Source organism: Chlorocebus sabaeus, chromosome 9, assembly GCF_047675955.1.
Source record: "Chlorocebus sabaeus isolate Y175 chromosome 9, mChlSab1.0.hap1, whole genome shotgun sequence".
NCBI lineage: Eukaryota > Metazoa > Chordata > Mammalia > Primates > Cercopithecidae > Chlorocebus > Chlorocebus sabaeus.
Window position 1 is genome coordinate 103,233,263 of NC_132912.1, and position 17,528 is coordinate 103,250,790.

The 17,528-nt window shown below is 42.1% G+C and overlaps 1 protein-coding gene and 1 long non-coding RNA gene across 19 annotated transcripts in view; one reads left to right on the forward strand and one right to left on the reverse strand.

Annotated features, from left to right (window-relative positions):
• The window catches only part of SEC31B (SEC31 homolog B, COPII coat complex component), a 42,231-nt gene that overhangs the window by 22,322 nt on the left and 2,381 nt on the right, over nucleotides 1–17,528 (reverse strand). For 8 of the 18 annotated variants that reach the window (XM_073019266.1, XM_073019271.1, XM_038009456.2 and 5 more), the window contains exons 2-5: nucleotides 16,779–16,902; nucleotides 15,993–16,116; nucleotides 1,148–1,343; nucleotides 830–925 (exon numbers count right to left, since the gene is read on the reverse strand). In XM_073019266.1, the coding sequence (XP_072875367.1) occupies nucleotides 830–925; nucleotides 1,148–1,343; nucleotides 15,993–16,116; nucleotides 16,779–16,857 (495 nt within the window). In that variant the 5' untranslated portion in view covers nucleotides 16,858–16,902. Of the gene's footprint in view, nucleotides 1–829; nucleotides 926–1,147; nucleotides 1,344–6,798; nucleotides 7,269–15,992; nucleotides 16,117–16,778; nucleotides 16,949–17,528 lie in introns of those variants that run through there. The other 10 variants (XM_038009460.2, XM_038009459.2, XM_038009455.2 and 7 more) reach the window with 9 other exon arrangements.
• LOC140712421 (uncharacterized) lies at nucleotides 3,267–12,944 on the forward strand. The gene is made up of 2 exons (XR_012094032.1): nucleotides 3,267–5,936; nucleotides 11,547–12,944. It is a non-coding gene; the product is annotated as an uncharacterized lncRNA (long non-coding RNA).

Sequence of the window (17,528 nt, forward strand, 5' to 3'; positions counted from 1 at the left end):
CTAAGACAGTGTTGGGAAGCTGGGAGTTGAATTTTCCAGGGAGGATCCTTTAGGGTATCAGTGTAGAAGCAGAAGGGATGGAAGGCACATCTAAGTTTTACTCCTACCCAAGGTTTTACTAAGAGGATAGAGTCAAGATTTTAAAAAACAGCCCTCTTGTCTAGGACAAAAAGAGAGGGAGAGAAGGAGGAAGATGAGGGAGAGAGGAAAACATAGATATCCAAGACCCCCAGAGAGCGTGAGGCCGAGAGAAAAACCGTAAGATGTTATCAAATTGAAACAACTTACCTCACTATACTGTAAGCACAAGACAGAGAAAAGGCCAGGAAGCAAAAAGATGGACCCAGTTACAGATTGACAGACAGGCTCTCCAAGACACAAGACCAGACCCCCCAACTGCATGGGAGAGCCACATACAGGGAGAATAAAGCTGACCCTCCCCATAAAAAGGACAATGGTATGTCTGGGGACCTACTCTTGCTCCGTCTTTGCTGGGCCCAATGCCCTACCCAACTCTGCGAAAGCTGACAGCACTCCCATCCTTTCTTGTGGTATCTTTTGCTCTCCTCACCTTTCATCTGCCTCCCAGAAACTCCTAGAACAAGTAATGAGCACAAACCAAACACCCCATATACACCCTCCACCCACCGGCCATCCTAGCTCTTATCTGGCTGGTAGCATGTTAGTCTATGGAGCTTTATTGCCCTCCAGTGGTAAAGCTTGAAATCTCGTGCGCTCCAACTGGCTCCAGAACACAAGACTTTACCTAGGAAAATCAGCTGCACACTCTAAGCAGCAGCCAGGGTTGGGTGGTGGGGGTGCTGCTCACCTGTGACTTGGATCCCAGGGTCATTGGCACATTCAAGTTATTCAGATCCCAAATGAAGACTTCAGAATCGCTGGCCCCTGAAGCCAAGAGGTTGCCCTGTATGAATAAAAGGTGTTTGGAGACACACCACCCTAGGAAAAAGTAGAGCAAGAAAGGAGGAAAGAAGCCCAAATTTGGGGCTATCAAAAGCCTCCCCTGAAACAGCCTGGAAAGGGATCAGAGTTACAGACCGGAGGCCACATGTGAATGCTTCCACTCAGATCTGTTGCTCCCTGGCTTGGCCATGTTTGACTAACCGAAATGTAGTACCTGTAGTACCTGGAAAGGATTAAAGTCGAGGGCTCTGACAGCCCCCGAGTGCTTCTGTTTCTGGGCAATCACAGGCTCCTTCCCCGAAGACAGGATGTGGGTCACATTGTATAGAATAAGCATGCCATTGTCCCCGCCGCCTGCAATAACCCCGGAGCTTTCCAGAAGCCCACTGCCAAAGCTCCCCCAGATCAGCTTGTGAAACCTATAAAGAGGAGGAACTGGCATCAGTACAAACTTAGGTTCATGTCAGTAAGCACAGGATGGGCATCTCTGTCAGCTTCTGCCATTATGCAGGCAGCCCCACCCCTAGCTGGAACTTGTCTGTATCCTTCATTTCCCAGACAGAAGGGAGGTATCCTCCACCCAGTCCTGCCCTTTCTCTGAACAAATGTTTCATTTATGTTACACTAGAAGCCAGGAAGCCACTGCCTCTGAGTTGTGTGGAGGTGTATACACACACACACACACACACACACACATATATGTACATTTTTAAGTTAACATTGGGGTTATATAGGCCTTGTGATATATACTTCAAATAGATTACTTCACATAATCCTCACAACTCAAATGGTCAGGTAATAATAGCAACCACTTACACTGATTGAATACTTCCTATGTATCAGACACTGTTTTAAGTGCTTTAGATGTATTAGCTGACTGAATATTTAACAACCTCATGAAGCATTACTATTATTTCCATTTTCAATTGAGAAAACTGAAGCACAAAAAAGTTATAAAATTTCTGTACACAGAGCTAGTAATTTTATCTCCATTTTAGGATAAATGCTAGGAAGTAGCAGGGTCAAGGTTCAAAGTTAGGCCCATCTTATTCCAGAGCCTGAGCTCTTAACATCATAAAACACTGTCTCCTATTGAGAGAAAGATCCAAACTCTTCTGTAACTATTAGAAGCAGGCTCCCTAGACCAACAATTCACTCTCAAACTGGAAATGAGAAAAGACCCAACGGCCTCCCCACCCCATGCCTCTCCCATGTGGCTGGCCCACTGGAGTGGCAATGTGGCTGCAAAGGGCCAGCCCTGAAGACAGAGGCATGAAAGGATACGCTCCCATTCAGGAAATACTTTTCTGGCTTTCTGAGGATGCTTCTAACAAAATAATGCCAATGTCTTGCCCCAGAGAAAAAGATCCCTTTGGATCCCTGGACCCCTTCTAGAAAGTTTGGGCCCTCTGCAAAGCCCCTACGGAAGGCATGTGAAATCCCTGAAGCCTCATAGGTGGTCTGTCTCTCACGTCATAGCTGCTAGCCAGGGACATTTCCACAGCCCTTTGGAGAAGCCAGATATCAAGCCAAATGAGGTTACAAGATCTCCAACTGCAAAGAAATATTCCCTGAGAACAGTCAGCAAAGCAACTGAGTGGGTGATAGGCAGGAACTTGTTAGGCCAGTCACTGGAGCAGAGCCAACTGGTCAGAAGCAAAGTGTGGAGCACCAGCTCAGACCAGGTCAGCAATTGAAGCAAAACAGCAGAGCCTACACAATGCTAGCTAAGAGGCTACCACCAGAAAGGCTGTTTTCTAAGGTTGCAGTGATCTTAATATAGCAGAAGGATGTTTTTCCATATAGGTTCAAGAGACTGCCATGTCACCCAGGGACTGGAGCTCAGCAGGGGTAGAGGGCATGTCAACTGAGTAGCTAGAGAAGCCCACAGTAGGTCACACAGGAATCAGCAGAGGGTATGTCCAGTGAAAAACCCACATGGAGATGCAGAGGGTGCAGCGACCTCAGCACGGTCAGAACACATGACACACAGAGCAGAGTAAAAGGCACCTGAGACCTCAAGGGGGAGTCACCAAAGGGTTGGAGAAGAGGGCAGTTACTTCAGAGTGGCAGTTACTTCAGTTTGTCACACACAGGGTGTGACAAAATGATTTTCTGTATGCATGTGGAAAGCACATTTCTGTGGTTAACCACCTCACTAGTGAGGGTAAAGCTGGCGCCTGAATAGGGTGTGATAGAGAGCAACCTGGGCGAATGGGCTTAACACCTAGGTGAAGTTACGCGAGGAAGGCGACTTGATGGTTCAGGGTGCTCAGGGAGTGACCATCATCTCTACTCTGCAAATGAAAACGGAACAAGAGATGGATGGGTGTGTACTACTCCGCAACTTTCTGGTAAGTTTGGATTTTTTAAAAACAAAAAGTTAAAAAACAAAAAGGTGGTCTAGCTGGGCACAGTGGCTCACATCTATAATCCCAGCTACTCAGGAGGCTGGGGCAGGAGGATCACTTGTGCCCAGGAGATGGAAGCCAGCCTGGTCAATATAGCAAGACCCTATGTCTATTTTTTTTTAAAAAAAGAAAGAAATATCTGCTGTATAAATTGTTTCCATGATTTATTCATTCCTTTGGTTTTGATTCTTTCATTTTCTTATTAAGTTTCTTTAAAATAAAAAATCCCAGCTTCATGTTAGTGAACTAAAGTGAAAAGAGTTTGTCCACATTCAAGCCAAAATAATGTGGGAAGCTCAAGCTTCCCTAGAAGTCAAACAGAGTGGTTAAGGCAGTACTCCAAGCTGGAGAATGAATGGAGCATTGGCTGTTTGAGAGGCAAGCTACTTCTCTGAATGCCTATTATACAACAAACTACTACACATCTACTATGAATTCTCAGTTTACAGTAGAAAAAAAAAGTTTAGAGAAGTTAGATAAAGTGTCCAAGAGGACAGCAAGTAGCAGAGCTGGGATATAAACTCAGGTCTCTCCAACAACTAACCCATGCTCTACTATCTTAATGCCTCTAGAAAGAAAGCAAGTCTCGAGAAAAGGAAAACAGAGAAGTACACAAATGATTTTTTTTCTGCTTGACATTGTCCCTTACAGAAGGCCCTCAAAGAGAGGACACAGTGCTCCCCAAGTAGCTAGAATTGAGATAAAGGTAGAATGACAGAAGATAGATCCTCTACTTTCTCCATGTTACTTGACAATGGTTCTTCCAGAGGCTATGGGGGCCACTCCAGAGAGCTAGAAACTCAGTGTATAGAGAGGTAAGGTACAGCAGACCACACTCTGGCCTCTCACCTCATTTACCCACAGCAGCTATGTCCTCAGTCAATGATATAAAACAGTGTGATATTCTCCCAGAAAACTTTCTTTTTGAGTGAAATTCATCTAACAAACCAAACACTGTTTGCTTCACTGCACATGCTAATCCATATTGATTCTGACTGCATCCAGAGGCATTTATCCATGTACTCTCTTCAGTCTATTTATAGCTGATGCTGTCCCTCATCTCCCATACCAGTGTTTCAGAACATTTTTCTTTCAGTCAAATATTTCTAGGTAGATAATATTTCTCTGTGGCATCATAGATTGAGGATAAGGGGATCTTCAGGATCCAAATTTGGTTGAGGCATGGGTTTGGAGAAAAGGGCAGGCAGAGAATGAGGAAGATTTTGAAAGGTATATGTTTAGTTGATAACAAAGAGATACAGGAAGAGGTTTAAAAATGGAAAAAGGAGGAAGACTACTAGAAAATAAAAGGGAATAAGAGACTGAACATGAAACCTGAATTCAGATCTCAGCTAGTTTCTTAGAAGTCATCTTGTACAATCTCTTCTCTATACATAAGTGAAGGAACCTGAGATAACTGACTTGATTTGCCCAAGTCACACAGCTCTATTAGTATTATGGCCAATGCTACAGCCCCACACAACTGTGCCTTATGCCACACTATGCAGAAGAAGACACAGAAAAAAAGAGAGAGGAAGACAGAAAGCAAAGGATGAGCGGCCCTCTATCTTCCCTGATCATCCTGGTCAATAGTTTATGATACTGACTGTTGAGCATGTGACCTAACCTAGACTGGAACAGAATGAAGTGGGTGTCTTAGACCCTGGGGTGTCTAAGATGATTGCTTCAGAAAGGCCCCAACAGGGCTGTGTCAAAGGTAATCCCTTTGGGATTTAGGTCGTTGGAAATGTGATTCAATCTTCCAACACAGTTATAGAGGTGGGAAAAGAAAGCAGAGATTAAATATTATCAATAGGGTTAACTGTACTATTTATTTTGGTTACTGGCCCCAAATTCCTACAGAGTGGAGTAGGAGTATGAGGTAAAGTTCATGACTCCCAAATTCAAACTAACAGCTTGAAAAACTCTTAAGACACTAAGACTAACTGAAGACTAACTGTAACTGAAGTGCTGGATTTGAATGCTGTCTGGTAACCCAGAAGTTTCTTCTTCTTCATTTTTTTGAGGCAGGGTCTTGCTCTGTTGCCCAGGCTGGAGTGCAGTGGTACTCAGCTCATTGTAACCTCTGCCTCCCATGTGCAAGCGATTCTGGTGCCTCAGACTCCCGAATAGCTGGGATTACAGGTGTGTGCCACCACGCCCAGCTGATTTTTGTATTTTTAGTACAGAGGGGGTTTCACCATGTTGGCCAGGCTGGTCTTGAACTCCTGGCCTCAAGCAATCCGCCCATCTCTGCAGGGGCCTTTGAAAACAGTATGCTGAGAATAGATAGGGCTCAAGGACAGTATCTCCAACTGAACTTTTAATGAACTCCCGTAGGCGCCAAGAAGGCGGGTAGATAAGAAAGAATATAGAAACAAGGTACTGAGTAGAAGGTTACATGTGGGAAAAGAAAGTTTGTTTTGCATTGCATTCTTTCTGCTGACCTGAGGTTTATGGAGTATAAATAAAGTGAGGCGGAGGCTCTGAGTGCGGCCGCCATGTTCTCTGTGTGTCTTTGTCTTTGTGTGTGTTCTTTCATTCTCCACCACCCCCGGTGCGGCCCCCAACAAGTGGCGCAGCGAGCAGGGTTCAGCATGGGTGAGTAGGGGAGAACAAGAAGGGGAACCCCCTAGGAGCAGGTAAGGCTCAGATATTGTTAAGGGGAACCTTCTTAAGCTTTCATTATGGGAATTCCATCTCTCTGGCCTCAGAATATTTATGGCTGTTTCAAGGACTGTTGCTGTCTATGGGAGTAGAAGTGAAAGAAAAAGACTTTGAAGCGATTGTTTGCCCATGTTGAATAACATTGTTACTGGTTTCAGTATCAGACTAAAGTGCAGCTGAATCGGAAAAAATGGTTACAGGTAGTAAAAGCTTTGCTTAGAGCTCTCCAGTTAGGGGATATTATGCCTCTAAAATTGTGGACCTTGTGTCACTCTATCACTCAGACATTAGAGTTACTTGAGACTGATTCGGAGTGTGGTAATGTAGCCACAGGAGGAAAGGTATCTGAGGATTTGGAAAAATAAAATAAAATAAAATAAATCTGAAATGGAGCCCATTTGTGCCAGGGTAGCAAAAGGGGGAGAAGAGAAAAAGCCAGCTCTTCCTTCTTCTAAGGGAAATTCTGACATGCAGTGTATTATGGAAATGCTTCAACAAATATTACAGATACATTCTTCTAATTCACCTTTGTGAGCTTTCCCTGTTTCTTTTCCTTCTGCCCTGTTAAAAGAGAATTTTCCAGTGCCTCCAACCCCCGGGCTTCCTTATCTTTACCTTTGTTTGGCAAAGTTTTCTCAGTGCCCCCAACAGGCTGAGACGGCTGAGGGGGCTGAGGGACTGAGGCGCTGAGGGGCGGGCAGCCTGGCGGGTCCCTGCCGCAGGGTCGACCGCACGTCACGTGGCCGAATCCCCCGGGCTGCTTTCTCTCCAGCTGCTCAGCCACTTGTTTTCTTACCGTGAACCTCGGGCTCCTGCTCGGCGTCCTTTCTTGCTCTGTCTCTGTTTTTGCTGCATTCTATCGGCAAGTCTTTAATTTAGGATATTTCACTGATATAACTGAGGATGAACTGTGTTTTGCAGCATTTTATTTTATTACGCGCTTTCTCCTAGATTTTGGTATCCTTTTTATGCTGACTTGATTAAACATTTTGGAAACTTTCCTGGAACTGATAAAATAGCTTTGATATGATCTTTTTCTTGAGGTCATAAAATAATTTACTTTGAAATGTTTCAGCCTAACAACTTTTGGGCTTTTATTGTTTTGTGCAGAGGTGGGAAGGCTCCTTTGCATTTTTGGTATAACTTCTGTGTTAATGATTTTGTTGTTTGCTTCGCACAAAATCACTTAGTGATCCGTGTTTTCCAGCTTAGAGTTAACATGTATCATTTTGTGAATTAAAAAAAAAAAATGTCTCGTAAAAAAAAAAAAAAAAAAATTTTAAGGAGCTGGATCTGTTCCCAATTATTTGTGCTTCTTTTGCTCCTAATGCTTAGTTTTCAAATGGTGGCAATAATGTCCAATTTAATGCCTTACAAATTAAATTTTTAAAAAGAAATGAAAGCTGCCATTTCTAACTATGAACCCCTATCCTTGGTCTTCTTGATATTTTTTCATCAGAAAATTTGATAATTTCTATAGACTGGAAGACTTTGGGGAAGGTTTTTCTTGATCGTTCTCAGTGGTTACAATTGCACAGCTGGTAAATGAACAAGGCGCATGTACAGGCTAGAAAAAATGTTATGTGTGATCCCCCAGGAGCCACTGAGGAACAACTCACAGGCACGGGCCAATATGCTACTCTTAGTGCTCAGGCTGGTCTAGAAGATGTTGCCCTTACTTAAATCAAGACTTTGTTTTTAAGGGCCTAAAATAAGGTAGAGATAACAGGAAAATCTTCCCTTTCCTCTGTGAAGATTTTACAGGGCACAAATGAACAATATTCAGATTTCGTAGCCCGTCTTCAGGATGCTGTCTTGAAAATTGTGGGTGCTGACCTTGCTTCAAAAATTTTGTTACAAACGTTGTCTTTTAAAAATGCTTATGCTGACTGTCAAAAACTTGTTAAAATCATTAAAGGCCAATGGGGCCAATTTAGATAAATATATTAAAACTTGTGTTAGTGTTGGAGGGGCTATTTATAATGCTCAATTATTTGCTGGAGCTTTGTCTAAAGCCTTAAAAGGAAATAACAAACAAGGTGTTTGCTTTCAGTGTGGTAAACCTGGACATTTCAAAAAAGAATGTCATAAAAATTGAACACTTTTATCCCTCAAGGCAGAAAGCTGCCTTCAGAGGTGTACAAATGTTGTGGTAAAGGTCGACATTGGACAAATAAATGTCATTTCAAAACTGATAAAAGTGGAAATTTACTGTCTCCTCTCCTGGGAAATGGGAGCCGGGGCCCACAGGCTTGGGGCCCCAACAATTTATGTCACCAGGTCTGAAAGTGTAGTTGGTTTATCAGTCTTTACAAATGAGAAATATAAGAAAGGAAAAGAATGCACAAACTAACTAGGTTTCTTGTAATAAATCACTAAACTAGTCCAAGGACCAAAAAATACAAGATCAGCATGACTCTGAAGGATGTGAGATTATGGTTCTGCACTTGTTACATTAAATAGCTAAAATTAATAGACGTAATATTAACAATAATAACAGTAATAATAGCCATAGTATACTGAGTACTTACTGTGTGTCTACTACTGTGAAAAAATCTTCACTTGCATTTAGTTCTTCCAACATCCCTTTAAGACTGACAAATTTTATAATTATTACCATTTTGTAGACAGGAAAACAGAGTTAAGACAGTTTTATAAATGTATCCAAGGTCATATAGCTATTATATTTTGAAAATATGACTTTCTGTCCCCAGAGCTTACATGCTTAACCCTTTCCTCTAGACTGCTCTATAAAGTACAAAAATGGTAGTCACCCTCCTTGGAATAATCGGAGGAAAGAAAAATCAATAACTAAGTAAAAGTTGTATCTCAGCACCAGATCCAATCCCAATTTCAAGTATCCATTTAGCCTTGGATAGCATCATTGTGTTTTGAAAACCAAAATCCGTTGAGTATTTTGTGGTCCACCATCTTTTACAAAGCAGATACTCTATTGAATAGTAAACTACGAACTGAATTTCTGTACCTGTAATCACCTTATTTGTTTACAAATATTTGTTATTGACTAAATCTGTATACAATACCCAGTGAGCAATGGCCTACAACATCAAGGAATAAATTCAAGTCCTCTTTAAGGATCCCACACCTTACCCCAGTTTCTCAGCTTTATGTGGCAACTAAGCAGAGCGCCGCTGCTGACTTAGTTATTACTCAGCCTTATACTTTGTCTCCTAATAGAGGAGTATATAAATTAGCTATTAGCGAGTGTGGCCCTTTGCCAAAAGGACATAATGTTACTAATAAAAGTCTTATTATGTTTTAAGTCTCACAATTTATATGCCTAGAGGCAGGGGAATGTATTCTCAATAGGGAGGGTTTGGTAGCACAGAAAAAACTGTTTTTTGGGAAACTTTAGTTTCTAATCAAAAGCCCTTATGTTCATTGCACATTAATGAAATAGTTTTTAAAGGGTTAATTGACACGGTGGTAAATATGTCTATTATTTGTTTAAATTAGAGGCCTATACAATAGGAAAAAAGACAAGTTGCAGTTATACTCACTGGCTTGGGTGCTGCTTCTGTGGTTTATCAAGACGTAGAACCTTTAACTTGTGTCGGTCCTAAAGGTTAACAAGGTCAAGTGTTTTTTTTTTATTTTTATATTGTTCCTATCAATATTAATTTTTGGGAACAAGATCTTTCACAACAATTTGCTGCTTTTTTAAACATTCCTCATATTTCCTCAGCTGCCAAAGATATGATGTTCAAAATGGGCTACAATCCTTTAAACTCATAGCCACCACTCCTATTTATGTGAAACAGTGACCATTATTTAAAGAAATACTTAGGACTCTAAAAGAGTAAGTCAAAAAACAAATGGCCGAGAGGAATATAAAGCCACGTATTTATGCATGGAATTCCCGTCTTTGTCTTGTCTTAAAACTATAAATGTTTACATTAAACCTAGGGAAAGTTTACAGCCTGGTCTTCCTAATCCTGCCCTTATCCCACAAAGTTAAAAATTAATGGTCATAGATCTCAAAAATTGTTTTTTCTTTATTCAGTTACAACATCTTTTTTCTATTCTAGAAGGAGACAGTCACTTGGACAGCTCACGTCATTTAACTCCTTTGGCTTTACAGAAACTCCAGCTTGTGGAAGAGCAACTTCAAAAGGCTCATTTACATTATATCCTTCCCGATGTTCCCCTTTCCCTTTGTTTATTTCATACTTTACATTCTCCTACAGGAATGATTCATCAGACCAATCAGCCGCTAAAATGGATCTTTTTGTCCAATAAAACATCTAAACACTTGGCTACTTATATCGATCGTTTAGCTGAACTGATCATCAAAGGACGGCATCACTGTCGACAACTTTGGGGAGGAGATCCTTCCTTAATTATCTCTCAATTCACTCATAGTCAGATCATTTATCTTCTTGCAACTTCTGATTCTTGGCAAGAAGCTTCATCAATCTTGAGTTACAGTTTATCCTTATCCCTCGGTGCAACAGGGAGAATTGTTTACTATTCTCATGGTCTTACTTAATTTCCCTACTACTGGTTGTAATATTGTTAGTGATTCTCAATATGCTGTTTATGTTACTTCTTATATTTCTCAGGCCACTTTACCTCTTTGTGCTACTTCTTCTCTTCAAAAACTCTTTTCCTTGTTATTTTCTACTTTGAGCCAACGTCGAGCTCCTTTATTCATCACTCATCTTCGTTCTCATTCTCAACTGCCTGGACCATTAGTTCATGGAAATACTCAGATTGATTCACTTCTAATTGGCCACTTGCAGGCTGCAGAACAAGAACATGCTCTACATCACACTAATAGTTCTGGCCTTCAATGACGGTTTCATTTAACTCATAAATAAGCTTGTTCTCTTATTTGAGCTTGTCCTTTCTGTGCTCCTTTGAGCATTCCATCCTTCCATCCTGGAGTTAACCTGAGAGGTACTCAAGTTAATCAAATTTGACAAATGGATGTTATACATATTCCTTCTTTTGGACGATTAAAGTATGTTCATCATACCATTAATACTTTTTCTCATTTTCAATGGGCCACTCCGTTGCCATCTGAGAAAGCTGATTCTGTTATTACACATCTCTTAGCTTGTTTTGCCATTATGGGCATTCCTTTTATACTTAAAACTGATAATGCCCCTGCCTATGTCTCTCATAAATTACAAGTTTTCTTACAGCAATACAATATTCGACATATCACCGGGATCCCGGGCAACAGTCAAGGTCAAGCCATCATTGAGCGCGCAAATTTAACTTTAAAAACTCAACTATTAAAATAAAAAGGGGGAAATGAGCCCCCCAAAAAACCACATTTTTTTGAAGGTTAGCCTTTCTACCTTAATTTTTTTGATTTTGAAGGTTCTTTTTACTTGAATTATTTTTTGAATCAATGGAGACAATTGCAAGACTCCGCTGTCATAACCCATCTTTCTTCACCTCTCTCGGTGATAGTCCCCGCTGACAATTTAAAGATTTGGTATCCTAATGAAGAAGGTAAGTATGTTCAAGGGCAAGTTCTAAAACAGGAACGGGGCTATGCTCTTGTCCTTACAGGGAGCGGACCTGAGTGGTTTCCTACAAGATGATTGAAACCCTGTTGAAAAGAAAACTGGATTCAGCATGCATTTCTTCCTTTGTTGGATGTGCCTCAGCGGGGGACTTATTTCCCTTAGTGAGACTTTGTATGAATATTGCACTTATATTCCCTTTCCACCCTTGTATCTGGGAGTCGCCTGGGGAGAGGCGGAAATTAAGGTTTTCACCAATGACACTACTTGAATGCCGTCCCCCTATATAGACAAGGATAATATAGAACGGGAAACGGGAATTATAAACAACACATACCAATTTGGAGTGGAAGAACTTCCAATATGCATGGGAAATAGTTCTCATTGTCTCCGAAAATCGTATGAAGCCTGGGTTGTTCGCTATAATCATAGTTATGTGGCTGCTAATACTGTTATTATAATCATACTGTATATAATAATGAAACTATTCCTAGTTCTTTACCTTTTTGTCCTATTCCAGAGGTTTCTCCTAATATTGAGGTGCTGGAGTGGCAACTATGTCGGGGAAATAAAACCCGGATTTTATTAGAATACAATGGGATGCAAATAACTGATTGAAGTGTGCACGGTGATTTTCAAATAAAATTTAGTCACATACCTTTGAAATGGCACCGGGTAAATAAAAGTATTGCTGCTAACAATAATGAAACCTTGGTATGGTGTGAAGGAGGCCTAAGTACAGAGTCATCTTTGGAAGTTGTTAGCTGCAGGCGATGCCATTAGCACTTTTGTGGGGAATATGTCTCTTAATCTTTCTAACCCAACTAATTCCTTTCATATTCAGTTATATCGGAATACCTCTCGATATATTATTGCTTGTGTCCGTAAGCCCTACCTATTATTAGCAGGGAATTTGATATGGGATAATAATACGGGAATTGTTAATTGTACAATACGTGTACATTTTTGTCTTGCCTCAATCATTCTTGGTGGCACAACTTTGCTGGGGATATTTATATCCTCAGGGCTCGTAAGGAAATTTGGCTACCTGTTAATCTTACGCGACCGTGGGGGGCATCACCTCTTGAAACTTATATTTGGACTTCTCTTCAGCGAACCCTCCGTGCCCTTGGACTTATAATTGCCTCGGTGATGAGTCTTGTTGCTATTGCCTCCACTGCGGCTGTAGCAGGGCTCGCTCTTCATCAAAGCATACAAAATGCTGAATTTGTGCAGCAATGGCATGAACAATCTCACCGGTTATGGCTTCAACAACGAAACATTGATTCTCAACTTGCTGAAAGATTGGACAACATGGAGCAAGCGTTGACATGGCTTGGAGATCAGCTCACTGTACTCAGTACTCGGGTAACATTACAATGTGATTGGAATTCCACTCAATTTTGTGTAATGCCTGTGCCTTTTAACATCTCTCAAAATTGGACTGTAATCTGAAAATTATTAATTGGCCATAAAAATATTAGTTTGGACATTCAAGAGCTCACTCAGAACATTTCCGAAGCATTTCGACAACAATTGCATGTGCTGTCTGGAACTGTAACCTTGCAGGAGCTGGGGCAGTGCCTTGCTGCCTTTAACCCATGGACTCAGATAAAAACATGGATTTCTACAATCTCTGGAAGTATATTGCTTTGGGCACTTGGTTTGGGTCTACTTCTTTTGGTGATTCGATGCTCCCTCCTTCGCCACCAAAAACAAAAGAAAACACAGGAACAAATATGGGCTACCTTTTTAGGATTGAGGCAAAACAAAATTAAAAGGGGGGAAATGCAGGGGCCTTTGAAAACAGTATGCTGAGAATAGATAGGGCTCAAGGACAGTATCTCCAACTGAACTTTTAATGAACTCCCGTAGGCGCCAAGAAGGCGGGTAGATAAGAAAGAATATAGAAACAAGGTACTGAGTAGAAGGTTACATGTGGGAAAAGAAAGTTTGTTTTGCATTGCATTCTTTCTGCTGACCTGAGGTTTATGGAGTATAAATAAAGTGAGGCGGAGGCTCTGAGTGCGGCCGCCATGTTCTCTGTGTGTCTTTGTCTTTGTGTGTGTTCTTTCATTCTCCACCACCCCCGGTGCGGCCCCCAACACATCTCAGCCTCCCAAAGTGCTAGGATTACAGGCGTGAGCCACCACACCTGGCTGGTAACCCAAAAGTTTATAATATCACTCATTCATATAACAAATATTTATTAAATACAAATATTTATTAAATATAACGCCAGGCACTGCTCTAAGTGCTGGAGATAGAGCAATGAGTAAAACATTAAAATCTCGGCCAGGCATGGTGGTTCATGCCTGTAATCCCAGCACTTTGGGAGGCTGAGGTGATTAGATAACCTGAGGTCAGGAGTTCAAGACCAGCCTGGTTAACATGGTGAAACCCCATCTCTACTAATAATACAAAAATTAGCTGGGCATGGTGGCATGCACCTGTAATCCCAGGTACTCGGGAGGCTGAGGCAGAAGAATTGCTTGAACGCAGGAGGTGGAGGTTGCAATGAGCCAAGATTGAGCCACTGCACTCCAGTCTGGGTGACAGAGTGAAACTTTATCTCCAGAAAAAAAACAAAACAAAACAAAAAACCATTAAAATCTCTACCCACATGGATCTCAAAATTCAGTTCGTAAGATTATACTGCCTCTTTCTTAAGGACCCTTGACCCTAAGGAGCTACTACTATGCTGAAGCTGTTGCTTTGCTTGTTGAGGATTAGGACCGTTGCCTAGTGCCCCCTCACCCTTTTTCCTTTTCCTATTAGCTTTCTCAGGTTGAACCCCTTTTTTAAGCTCCAGCATATAAACATCTTGAATTAGCTCACCCCTTTGAGGGGCCCCTTCTGAAATGCTTGGTTAGGGGCTAAGAATATCTAATCATCATCAGTAAATCCTCAAGTGCCTGCTCTTCAAAGGATACAGGTACTGGAAATACAAAGAGATGTTAAAAAAAAAAAAACCTGCAAAATAAGAGATGCTGTCATAAAGTGATGCAGGAGCTCAAGAAAGGGCAAACAACAACTAACTTTTCCTTATGAGGTTTTAACTATGAAAAGAAAGAGGGTACTTCCGCCTAAATACTTTAACTCTCTTAGCGGGACCAAGAAATGCACAAGGAGTTCATCAATCTTCAGATGGAATGTTGCCTTCTAGACCAGTAACCTCGAATATAAAAAAAAATAATAGAAATTACACGTTATTGATAGTATAAAAAAAAATTAGCCAGGTGTGGTGGCGCGCACCTGCAGTCCCAGCTACTCAGGAGGCCGAGGCGGGAGAATCGCTTGAACCTGGGAGACGGAGGTTGCAGTGATCTGAGATTGCACCACTGCACTCCAGACTGGGCGAGAAAGTGAGACTCCGTCTCAAAAAATAAATAAATAAAAAATAGTAGAGCCAGCTGGCTCAGTGGCTCACACCTGTAGTCCCAGCACTTTGGGAGGCCAAGCGGGCTGATCGCTTGGGCTCAGGAGTTTAAGACCAGCCTGGGCAACATGGCAAAACCCCATCTCTTCTAAAAATATAAAAAATTAGCTGGGTGTGGTGGCATGTGCCTGCAGTCCCAGCTACTCAGGGGACTGAGGTGGGAGGATTGCTTGAGCCCAGGAGGTGGTTGCAGTGAGCCGATTGTGCCACTGCAATCCAGCCTGGGTGACAGAGTGAGATCCTGTTCCAAACAAAAACAAAAACAAAAACAGTATAGTAATACATGTATACATTTATATTGAATATATACCTTGAGTATAATGAATATTCACATTTTTTCTGATGATATAAAAATTTGGAGACCATCACTTCAGACTGTAAGCCCCACCTTTATAAGATCTTTAGAAGAAGGGCAGAATAATGGAAAGAAGGTGGGCTTTGGACTCAAATAGGCCTTGACTTAAATCCTAGCTTCTCAGAGTTTCAGTTCCCTTCTATGTAAAATGGAAATATGGTACTTATCACTTATTATGAGGAATAAATAAAATGTACACAGCCCCTAGCACAGGGTCTGGCATGTATACATGTGCTCAATGAATGATAGTACCTAGCGCTGGAAGCCTGCAAGAGCCATGAAATCCATGAGAACCAATCAGTGTCTAAAAGCAATGAGGAGAGGATCATTCGTTCTCTTCCTTGTTGGCAGAGAGAGTGATATTGTGTAAGGTTGTTATCTTCACAAGAGCCAAGGGAGGAAGGACCCAATATCTCTGGGTTCAAAGACAGGCCAGGTACACGTGGGTCCAGGCTTGTCTGAGGCATGTCTATCACATGCATTCAGCCTGACACTGCTATTGCTGCTGCCCGGAAAGGTGGGGGTGGTTGTTTTTTAAATCCTTTTGCAAAATAAGCCCAGAGTTAACTTCTCTCCAACTTGGCAAAGCTCGTTCTTCCCTCACTTGGCTCCTCAGGAGCCCTGAGAAACACACACTGCTCCCAGGATTCCTCATCAGTATCTTCGTCAGGATCTACCCTGTATAGGTCAGACAATACCTGCTCGAGGCAGAAAGGACTCCTTTGTGTTTCAAGTCCAGAGAAGGGTCCCTGAAATCAACCTCAAATATTTCCAATGTGCCATTTGTGCTGAAGGAGGAATCTAGCTGTTGGGCAGATGTTCCTAGGCACAAGAAAAGGCAGCGTATAAGCAACAATATATGCATGGATTTCAGGTATAAGAGGGTTAAGGAGTGAAGACGAGAAGGAACAGAAGAGGGCTGGGTATACCCTTTCTCAAAGGTAACTCCACAAAAGCAAGAAAACATTGACCAGGCATGGTGGCTCACACCTGTAATCCCAGCACTTTGGGACGCCGAGGTGGGCGGATCACAAAGTCAGGAGACTGCGACCATCCTGGCTAACACGGTGAAACTCTGTTTCTACTAAAAATACAAAAAAATTTAGCCGGGCGTGGTGGCGGGCACCTGTAGTCCCAGCTACTTGAGAGGCTGAGGCAGGAGAATGGCGTGAACCCGGGAGGTGGAGCTTGCAGTGAGCCAAGATCGCGCCACTGCACTCCAGCCTGGGTGACAGAGTGAGACTCTGCCTCAAAAAAAAAGAAAGAAAGAAAGAAAGAAAACATGACGTACATAACCTTGAGCCATAGCCCTAGGCAGCCCTCAGGCACCCGAAACACCTAATATCCCCTTGCTTATGCTGTGAGTCACCCTATCTTTCTATGATCTGAGAGCTTTCTCTGATGCAAAATAAATAATTCTAGATACTAAGTTTCCCCTCAACCTATGTACTCCCAGTGGATCCTAATCCATAGTGTCACCATACCTGTGGCCAGATACAAAGGGTATTGGCTGGCTGGGCTCCATGCCTGGACAGCTGGCCGCTCAAGTTCCTTCAGCTTCATGGTCTATCCTGTAGGTGGCAGAAAACTGACATGGCCCTCAGCCCACTGAAAATAGAAACCAGCAAACTTAACAGCCAGATCCAGGGAGCATCTGTGGACAAGAGTTCTTGTTTGTCTTTCTACACCACAGGATAGGGCATTTCAGGGCAACACAGAGTGACAAATACATGACCATCTGCAGATCTAAAGATAGTTCATTCACCCAATTACTGAAATGTAATGCTTTAAACCTCAAAAGATACTCAACCACAATGGCTACCACAGGTCCAGTGGTGATAACCACCAAACCAGACAATCTCTCAGTGATTTTTGTCCATTTCTTTGGCTTTAAATAGCATCCATATGCTGATGATCCCCAAATTTATATCACTATCACAAATCTCTCCTCCAAGCTCCAAGTTCTTATATGCAATTTCTTCTTCTTCTTCTTCTTCTTCTTTTTTTTTTAAGACAGAGTCTTGCTCTGTCGCCCAGGCTGGAGTGCAGTGCCACAATCTCAGGTCACTGTAACCTCTGCCTCCCGGGTTCAAGTGATTCTCCTGCCTCAGCCTCCCGAGTGGCTGGGATTACAGGCATGTGCCACTATGCCTGGCTAATTTTTGTACTTTTAGTAGAGACATGGTTTTACCATGGTGGCCAGGCTGGTCTCAAACTTCTGACCTCAAGTGATC